A 9968-nucleotide genomic window follows, 5' to 3' on the forward strand; every position below is an offset into this window, starting at 1 on the left:
GGTTTCACCGTGTTAGCCAGGATGGTGTCGATCTCCTGACCTCGTGATCCGCCCGCCTAGGCCTCCCAAAGTGCTGGGATTACAGGCGTGAGCCACCGCGCCCGGCCCGATGCCTGCTTCTTATAAAGCTTTTTACTTTTAAATAATTACAGGTAAGGAGTTGCAAAAATAGTATAGTGGTCGCCAGTGTCCTTTTTCCCTCGGCTTCTCCCAGGGGTATCGTCTTACGTAACAATGCCCAAACAGGGAAATTGACTCGGGTGTAATCCACAGACTCTATTTACCTTGTAAATTGGTTTTAATAGAAGTACTGGACAATTTTGTAAGCTAATATCGTTGCTATGGTTCTTGTTCTCAGCTAAAACGGCGCTCTTTACTTTGTGCACCTGAACACTGCACACCGAGGGCGACCACCGCCCCCGAGATGCCCAGCTTGTATCCTAGAACGCCGCACCGGCGCCGAATGGGTTAACGGGGTGGGGGGCACACGCCTCCGTGCGCTTGCGCGGCGTCCCTTCGCCCCTCCTCCGCAGCGCAGTCACATGACCCACCCAACCGGCGTCCGCCTATAAAAAGCTGAGTGTTGACGTCAGCGTTCTCTTCCGCCGTCGTCGCCGCCATCCTCGGCGCGACTCGCTTCTTTCGGTTCTACCTGGGAGAATCCACCGCCATCCGCCACCATGGTGAGTAACCCTGCCTCGCTGGTGCCCCGGAACTGCGGCGGGGCCTCCGCGGGGCCGACGCTGCCTAGCCTGGGACGCTGGGGCCCCCCGTGCCAGGAGGAGACGTAGCGGCTGCGGGTCCGGAGGAGCCGGGGCTGGGGAAGCGGCCGCCGCCATGTCTGTGCGCCGCGCTGTTCACCGAGCCCCTTCTCCGCTTCCGAGGGCGCCGTAACCTTGCCCAGACCTGGCTGGAGCTGGGGTGTTAGCGGGGGTGGGGGTGGGGTATGATGATGTGGCAGGCGTAGTAATGGCGGGCACCGCGGTGGAAACGGGGAGACAGGGAGGCGCCTTATGTAACCCGCGGGCCGCGAGTTTGAGATCGATTTTCTGCCGGGGGTCTAGGGGCGGCAGGGAAATGGCAGAACGAGCAAAGCGACACCTGAAAGGCCCCCTTTTTCCTTCCAAATACCTTTTCCTGATGCTGTTAACTGTCGACCCTAGGTACTTGTCCTTCTTGTGACTCCCAAATATACAAAGACTGTTTCTGAGACACGAGGTGTAGGCTTGTGGCGGTTAGGGCCGTTCCGGCTCCCCGTTATTTCCTGGGGTGGGTGGCCTTGTCTGATCCGCTTTGCCGAGGGGTGACCTTGCATTTTATGATGAAGCATCTTGCTGGGGGAAGTTTGGGTGGCCCGGTGACAACGTGGAGAAGGTTTTAGGAGAGGGTTCATTCCTTAGGTGTTTGGCCCCAAAGGAGACTTTAGTATTTGTACCTGGTATCAAGGAAATCTGTCGCCATTTAGTTTTATTCCTGAGCACTTTTATTTCCTGGTTGTCAATCGAATGACAGCTACTATCAGTGGTTTCTTGGAGATTCTGGGGTGGCCCTTAAAGGGTGTTAGGCTGGCAAGATTGGGTGGGCTTGGGGCACCCCAGCACCAACCCCCTTCTGGCCTTGGGCACGCTGGTTCGTTTGGACCGAACGCTCCGTGCCAAGCTGTGTTCCTGGAAATCGAGAGCTGGTCTGAGCCACCCTGTCTTACCCAGGTGAACTTCACGGTAGACCAGATCCGCGCCATCATGGACAAGAAGGCCAACATCCGCAACATGTCTGTCATCGCCCACGTGGATCACGGCAAGTCCACGCTGACAGACTCCCTGGTGTGCAAGGCGGGCATCATCGCCTCGGCCCGGGCCGGGGAGACACGCTTCACTGATACCCGGAAGGACGAGCAGGAGCGTTGCATCACTATCAAGTCAACGTGAGTTCCCCGTGCCCTCTGTACCCAGGCAGGGAGGTGCTGGCCTGACAGCTGGAGGCCACTGGGCCAGGGTGGGCGGGGAGAGACTTGGCAACGTTTCTTTCCCCTGGTTTCTTAATTCATGGGAGAATGAGTGAGGTTCAGTCCAGCGAGACAGGATAGAGAGGCACAGGGATTGGGGGTACTGCGAGCTGGAAGGTTTTGAGGAGGGGGCTTCACTCAGTGGTTCTCCCTCTCTGGGGAACTTGCTCCCACTCCTACAATATCTGGAGAGGTTTCGCTGTCACACCTGGGAGGGGAGGGTGTTGCTAGTGCTCGGGATGCTGGGAAGCTCCTGTGTTGCACTGGATGGCGTTCATTCCACGTCAGTTTCTGGCCCCTGATGTGAGTAGGGTGAGTGCAGAGCACAGTGACCCCAACTGCTTTTTGTCCTGGGTTGGTCCCATGGTGAGGGACTCTGGCTAAAGCTCTTCATTTCCGCTGGAGCATGGGCAGAAGTGAGGAGGGAAGGGTCGGAGTCTCTGGAGGCTTTTGCTGTCCTGCTGGGTCTTGTAGTTGCTACTTTGAGTCAGGTGTGATGAATCTTGGGACCAGGTCGGTGGGGCAGGATGTCTGGTCAGAAGGGCTCTGAGGAGCTGGCTATGGGGCTGGTACCAGGAGTTCCCTGTCATGGGGGTGGCATGTCTCGGACAGGGGCAAAGGACAAGGGTGGGTTGGCTCTTGTGGGAGCCTCTCCAGGGATGAGTCATGGAGGGAGGAGCAGCCTGGCTTCTGACAGCATCCCAGCCTCCCTGGGTCAGGTGTGTGGCTCTTGTCCCAGTGACGGGTCCCTCCCTCCATCAGTGCCATCTCTCTCTTCTACGAGCTCTCGGAGAATGACTTGAACTTCATCAAGCAGAGCAAGGATGGTGCCGGCTTCCTCATCAACCTCATTGATTCCCCCGGGCATGTCGACTTCTCCTCAGAGGTGACCGCTGCCCTCCGAGTCACCGATGGCGCATTGGTGGTGGTAGACTGCGTGTCAGGTAAGCAGTGGGTTCCCTGAGGCAGAGCCTGGAACCCAGGGCCATCCTTGCTTGAGGATGACAGCGCCGCCCTGTGCACTGCGTCCCCAGGCGTGTGTGTGCAGACCGAGACGGTGCTGCGGCAGGCCATTGCCGAGCGCATCAAGCCTGTGCTGATGATGAACAAGATGGACCGCGCTCTGCTGGAGCTGCAGCTGGAGCCCGAGGAGCTCTACCAGACTTTCCAGCGCATCGTGGAGAATGTGAACGTCATCATTTCCACCTACGGCGAGGGCGAGAGCGGCCCCATGGGCAACATCATGGTACGGCCTCCCTGGCTGGATGCTGGGCTGGCCACGGCGGGATCCGCAGGAGACCGTGGGGAGCGGAGTTGAGCTGAGGGGACTGGAAGTGTGTGTGTTTGCTAGGAATGTTGGGGTGACAGAAGGGGGCTGGAATGTTCTCATCTGACTTGACCCAGCCCTTGATCTTTGGACAGCTGGAAGAGATGAGCTCAGGGAATGGTGCCGTGGGTGGCGGAGGGGCTGGCCCCCCTCTTCGTGATGACTGATCATTTCTTCACTTTGACCTGATACCTACTGAAGAAATCCAGCGTCTGAGGCCCATGCCCGAGGCACCCAGCCCGTAGCTTCAGGCTCTGCGCAGGGGCGCTCTTCACGGCTGCTTCTCGTTTCTCACACTTCCAGATCGATCCTGTCCTTGGTACCGTGGGCTTCGGGTCTGGCCTCCACGGGTGGGCCTTCACCCTGAAGCAGTTTGCCGAGATGTACGTGGCCAAGTTTGCCGCCAAGGGGGAGGGCCAGTTGGGGCCTGCCGAGCGGGCCAAGAAAGTAGAGGACATGATGAAGAAGCTGTGGGGTGACAGGTGAGCCCCGCGGCATATGGTCGGGGATTCCTGACACCTGGGGGGAGTCGCAGCGATGCAGGGGCGTGGTGCGCTATTCACAGCATGGCTCAAGCCCACCAGTCACCCTATAGAGTCTTCCCCAAGTATGTCCACTTGGCGACCACACCCCCCTAGTCATCCCCTGGAAGTCCTAACTTGATTTGGCTTGGCCTCTCCCTGCCAGGTACTTTGACCCAGCCAACGGCAAGTTCAGCAAGTCAGCCACCAGCCCCGAAGGGAAGAAGCTGCCACGCACCTTCTGCCAGCTGATCCTTGACCCCATTTTCAAGGTGAGTGAGGGCTGCGCCAGACACCCTCCCAATGCGACTATTGGCTCCTGCCGGTAGCCTGTCAGCTTGACTGGGCCCATCTCCCTGTGGGGCAGGTGCGAGATGGGAGGAGGCACAGCTCGTAACTGAGGTGGAGTCAGGGCTCCTGTCTTAAGATCTGGACTGCATAGCCAGAGCCTTGGGACCTTTCCTGCATGGAGGGGGTTGGATAACTTGCGGCTTTGGTGACAGGTGGCGGTTCAGTGCTTGTGAGTCAGAACTTGTCTCCTTGTCTGAGTGAGAGTGGGCTTTTCTCTCTGCTGCACCACGAGGTTTCTTCCAGCTCCCGATCCGCTCAGCTGGCTGGGCCCTTGCTAGGCAGGCCAGGCCTGCTCCTGCTCCCGTGCTGCGTCCCCCTGTGCTGACCTGAGTCTTCCAAGCAGGAAGCAGTGCCAGGCTTCCTCTTGTTGTTCCCAAATGGGCTTTCTTGTTTCTTGGTGGGAAATGTAGGTGTTTGATGCGATCATGAATTTCAAGAAAGAGGAGACAGCAAAGCTGATAGAGAAACTGGACATCAAACTGGACAGCGAGGACAAGGACAAAGAAGGCAAACCTCTGCTGAAGGTGCGGCCTGGGCCCAGCCCTCGGGGTGGAGGGATCACACGCTGCCGCTTCCGGATGCTCTGACAGCCCAGGCCTGGGGGCTGAAGTCCTCAGCTGGGCAGGGACAGCTGCTGCCCCTTTCGCTTTAGACTCTGGGTGCTGCTGGAGACACATCCCAGCAGCCAGCCCCATCTGGGACAGGTGTGGGCGAGGGCCTTGGCAGGAGTGTGCACAGCCTTTGCCGCTTTCCAGAAGGGGCTGTGCTTTGGAGAACGTTACTCTTGACTGGCTTCCTTGGCTTCAAGAGAGGAAGTGTGCACGGGGCCATCCTGGGCTCCCCAGGTGTCTCATGCGCTGCTCTCTGCCCCCGCAGGCTGTGATGCGCCGCTGGCTGCCTGCTGGAGACGCCTTGTTGCAGATGATCACCATCCACCTGCCCTCCCCTGTGACGGCCCAGAAGTACCGCTGTGAGCTCCTGTACGAGGGGCCCCCGGACGACGAGGCTGCCATGGGTACGTGTTCCCGGCGGCCGGGCCCTGAGTTGCAGCCGGAAGACTTTGTGTTGCCCAAGGTTGCGGGTTGCAGGGTTCCAGAAGGCTGAGCTGCACTGGAATAAAGCTTGCGGGTTTTCTCTGTTCCTCAGGTATTAAAAGCTGTGACCCCAAAGGCCCTCTTATGATGTATATTTCCAAAATGGTGCCAACCTCCGACAAAGGTCGGTTCTACGCCTTTGGACGAGTCTTCTCAGGGCTGGTCTCTACCGGCCTGAAGGTCAGGATCATGGGGCCCAACTATACCCCCGGGAAGAAGGAGGACCTCTACCTGAAGCCAATCCAGAGGTGAGCCGCTGGGTGATGGCCAGGCCCCTTGGCACTGCTGCGGGCCCTGCCCTACCTCCTCCCTGAGGAGTCTTGGGCTCCTCAGTCGGGAGCTAGAAGTAAGGAGCATAGAAGGAATATAGGGTGATACTTGTGCCAGCCACAGCTTTTGTCCTTAGCCCAGTGAGGGCGTTCCTGGAGAAGCTCCAATCCCCAGGGCACAGCAGACCCCCGCTCATCTGTGTCCCTGGGCACAGGTGGGTGGCGTCCGTCAACCCATACCCAGGGAGAGGGCAGTGATTCCGACGAGGATGTTTCCTGGCAGCCCCCACGGGGCAGTCAGGGCCTTGCGGAGGCCACCAGTCTGCCCTGGGACCAGGCAGGAGGGCCACCAACTTCAGGAGGCACCTGCCCTGGCCCTCCAGGATCCAGCACAACCATCCCTGCGGCTTGCTGCCGCTTTTTGCTTCTTCCAGAACAATCTTGATGATGGGCCGCTACGTGGAGCCCATCGAGGACGTGCCTTGTGGGAACATTGTGGGCCTGGTGGGCGTGGACCAGTTCCTGGTGAAGACGGGCACCATCACCACCTTCGAGCACGCGCACAACATGCGGGTGATGAAGTTCAGCGTTAGCCCTGTTGTCAGAGTGGCCGTGGAGGCCAAGAACCCGGCCGACCTGCCCAAGCTGGTGGAGGGGCTGAAGCGGCTGGCCAAGTCCGACCCCATGGTGCAGGTGGGCACGGGGTGCACCTGCTGGGAGCAGACACCCTGGGGGGGGGGGGGGGGACGGTTTGTTTCCTGAGTTGTGGCTGTGTGGGTTGCTGTGGTTGTCGGATTGGGGTGACTGGTCATGAAAGGAGGGGTTCTTGGCTGTGGCTGTAAATGGAGACTCCCGCCCAGGCAACCACCACCCTCTCCTAGGCTGCCCTGCGCGTGTTTACTGTAGCTTGTGGGTCTTAAATTTTTCAGGAGTTTGTGCTGGTCCCAGTTTCCCGGCACCTTCCCTGAAATCTTGTCCTGGCGGGGTCCCTCGCTAAAGGGAAACTGGGAGCCTGGTCCCGCCTGTTTAGAGCCTGCTACCCCTTTGGTGCTGACCCACATATGTCCCTTTCAGTGCATCATCGAGGAGTCGGGAGAGCACATCATCGCTGGCGCCGGCGAGCTGCACCTGGAGATCTGCCTGAAGGACCTGGAGGAGGACCATGCCTGCATCCCCATCAAGGTGAGGCGCCAGTGACCAGCTGTCCCCACGCCTCACCCCGGACACCCGCCCTCTGCTTTAAAGCTGAGCTGAGCTGGGCTCTGCAGGTGCCTAGACTTGATCTCGGCCTTGGTCTCAGCTTCTTAGGTTCCTCAAGTTTCTTCTTTACAGCTTTCCACAGGCAGGCGGAGTTGTTTTTATTTTATTTTTTTGAGATAGAGTCTCGCTGTGTCACCCAGGCTGGAGTGCAGTGGCGTGATGTCGGCTCGCTAGAACCTCCACCTCCCGCGTTCAAGCGATTCTCCTGCCTCACTCAGCTTCCTGAGTAACTGGGACTACAGGCGCGTGCTACCACGCCTGGCTAATTTTTTTTTTTTTTTTTGTATTTTTTAGTAGAGACGGGGTTTCACTGTGTTAGTCAGGATGGTCTCGATCTCCTAACCTCGTGATCGCCCCGCCTCGGCCTCCCAAAGTGCTGGGATTACAGGTGTGAGCCACCATGCCTGGCCCAGGGCTTTTTTTTTTTTTTTTTGAGACAAGCGTCTCTGTCGCTCAGGCTGGAGTGCAGCGGTGTGATCTCGGCTCACTGCAAGCTCTGCCTCCCAAGTTCACGCCATTCTCCTGCCTCAGCCTCCTGAGTAGCTGGGACTTCAGGCGCCCGCCACCATGCCCGGCTGATTTTTTTGTATTTTTAGTAGAGATGGGGTTTCACTGCGTTAGCCAGGATGGTCTCGATCTCCTGACCTTGGCCTCCCGAAGTGCTGGGATTACAGGCGTGAGCCACCATGCCCGGCCTCCGGGGCTGTTTCTGAGTTACTCGGAGACAGCTCATCCTGCTGTCTTCTGTCCGCAAACACAAATGCTCTGGAGGGGTCGGGGCAGGCCTGCTCCAGACCTTGTTTCTTTGCTGTTAATGCTTGAAATTCCACAAGCCCGTGGTTTCTGCGCCAGAGAGCTCAGTGGAGCCCCTGCTCCTTGTCCTTGCCTGGTGTGAGATGTGCTTGGCGGTGCAACACTGACTCCACTTCGTTCTGATTGACGTGGCTCTGCCAGGCTGTATTAGGTCCGCCTTGCTAGGAAAAGCTTTTAAGGATGCCTCTGCGTGTAAGGTCACCTCTTCCTCCAGGCAAGTGTGGGACTTTTCTCTCTGCAGAAATCTGACCCGGTCGTCTCGTACCGCGAGACGGTCAGTGAAGAGTCGAATGTACTCTGCCTCTCCAAGTCCCCCAACAAGCACAACCGGCTGTACATGAAGGCGCGGCCTTTCCCTGACGGCCTGGCCGAGGACATCGATAAAGGCGAGGTGTCCGCCCGCCAGGAGCTCAAGCAGCGGGCGCGCTACCTGGCCGAGAAGTATGAGTGGGACGTGGCTGAGGCCCGCAAGATCTGGTGCTTTGGGCCCGACGGCACTGGCCCCAACATCCTCACGGACATCACCAAGGGTGTGCAGTACCTCAACGAGATCAAGGACAGTGTGGTGGCCGGCTTCCAGTGGGCCACCAAGGAGGTGAGGCACGGCTCAGCACATGCAGACCACACCTGTTTCCAGGCTCTGGAGGGACCTCAAGGTCCTGCCTCCCGAGACAGAGACCCTAATGGGGCCAAGGCGGGCAAGGCCCCAGGTCCCCCTGGTGGAGACCTGCAGGAGTTGGCAGGTGGAGGGCAAGTAGCCGAGGTGCATCCGGCCCTTGACGGTGGCTCTCCCTCTCCCCCAGGGCGCGCTGTGTGAGGAGAATATGCGGGGTGTGCGCTTCGATGTCCACGACGTGACCCTGCACGCCGACGCCATCCACCGTGGGGGTGGCCAGATCATCCCCACAGCGCGGCGCTGCCTCTATGCCAGTGTGCTGACTGCCCAGCCGCGCCTCATGGAGCCCATCTACCTTGTGGAGATCCAGGTGAGGTCTGCCCGCCCACCGCTGACCCTGCAACTGTCCTGCCCAGCGGCCACTGACAGCTTGTCTTTCTCTTTTGGCAGTGTCCAGAGCAAGTGGTCGGTGGCATCTACGGGGTTTTGAACAGGAAGCGAGGCCACGTGTTCGAGGAGTCCCAGGTGGCCGGCACCCCCATGTTTGTTGTCAAGGCCTATCTGCCCGTCAATGAGTCCTTTGGTGAGTGCCTGCCTGGCGTGGCCTACAGAGCCTGGCAGGCTAGTTTGGGGGACAGAAACCTAGTTAAGCTTAGCAGGGTGTTAAAGGAGGTGTTTTGATGGGAGCAGGTGATGGACTTAGCAGGTGGCCCAGCTTCTGACAGCTTGTGGACCTCTGAATCACTGAATTCCCAGGGGAGGGGGTCTCCTACCCCTAGCGTGAGAAGGGCTCTGGGCCCGGAGCTCTGAAGGCCTAGGCCCTGGGCCAGTAGAGCAGCTGAGCTGGAGCACAGGGTCGTCCCGAACAAGCAGGGGCATGAGGCCCATGAGCGGCCTGCTAGGCCCTTGGTGAAGTGCTGGGCACCAGGCCGAGTGTCTGGTCTGCAGGGTGACTCAGGCTGAGGAACTGAGTCCTGCCGCTTTCTTGTCTCTGTGAGCTGCTCACTTCCCTCTGCAGGCTTCACCGCTGACCTGAGGTCCAACACGGGCGGCCAGGCCTTCCCCCAGTGTGTGTTCGACCACTGGCAGATCCTGCCCGGAGACCCCTTCGACAACAGCAGCCGCCCCAGCCAGGTGGTGGCGGAGACCCGCAAGCGCAAGGGCCTGAAGGAAGGCATCCCGGCCCTGGACAACTTCCTGGACAAATTGTAGGCAGCCCTTCGTGCAGAGCCTGCCGCCCCGGGGACTCGCAGCACCCACAGCACCACGTTCTTGCATCCTCAGATGACACCTGGAGACTGTCCCGACACAGCGACGCTCCCCTGAGAGGTTTCTGGGGCCTGCTGCGTGCCATCACTCAACCTTAACACTTGATGCCGTTTCTTTCGATATTTATTTCCAGAGTCCAAAGGCAGCAGACACGCCCTCCTTAAGCAGGGACTTACTGGGCCGGTTGGGGAGGGGGAGGCGGGATGGGACACCCAACACTTTTTCCATTTCTTCAGAGGGAAACTCAGATGTCCAAACAAATTTTAACAAACGCATTAAGAAGTTTATTTGGGTACATGGCCCGTAGTGGCTTTTGCCCCAGAAAGGGGAAAGGAACATGTGGGTAGATGATTTCTAGCAGGCAGGAAGTCCTGTGCAGTGTCACCATGAGCACCTCCAGCTGTACTAGTGCCATTGGAATAATAAATTTGATAAGGTGGTGA

The 9968-nt window shown here is 58.8% G+C and overlaps 1 protein-coding gene and 1 non-coding gene across 2 annotated transcripts; both read left to right on the forward strand.

Moving 5' to 3' along the window:
• The first annotated feature begins 543 nt into the window (after window positions 1-543).
• Window positions 544-9968, forward strand: EEF2 (eukaryotic translation elongation factor 2). Its single transcript, XM_032177906.2, has 15 exons — window positions 544-683; window positions 1710-1924; window positions 2768-2949; window positions 3040-3251; window positions 3636-3814; window positions 4020-4125; window positions 4615-4728; window positions 5081-5219; window positions 5351-5546; window positions 6002-6260; window positions 6642-6749; window positions 7882-8235; window positions 8444-8626; window positions 8707-8839; window positions 9275-9968. The coding sequence occupies exons 1-15, from the start codon at window positions 681-683 to the stop codon at window positions 9466-9468; spliced, it is 2577 nt and encodes an 858-aa protein (XP_032033797.1). The 5' UTR covers window positions 544-680; the 3' UTR covers window positions 9469-9968.
• On the forward strand, window positions 3485-3550 carry LOC116484379 (small nucleolar RNA SNORD37). The gene has a single exon (XR_004252552.1). It is a non-coding gene; the product is annotated as a small nucleolar RNA SNORD37 (small nucleolar RNA).

Source organism: Hylobates moloch, unplaced genomic scaffold (assembly GCF_009828535.3).
Source record: "Hylobates moloch isolate HMO894 unplaced genomic scaffold, HMol_V3 SCAFFOLD_15, whole genome shotgun sequence".
NCBI classification, from domain to species: Eukaryota; Metazoa; Chordata; class Mammalia; order Primates; family Hylobatidae; genus Hylobates; species Hylobates moloch.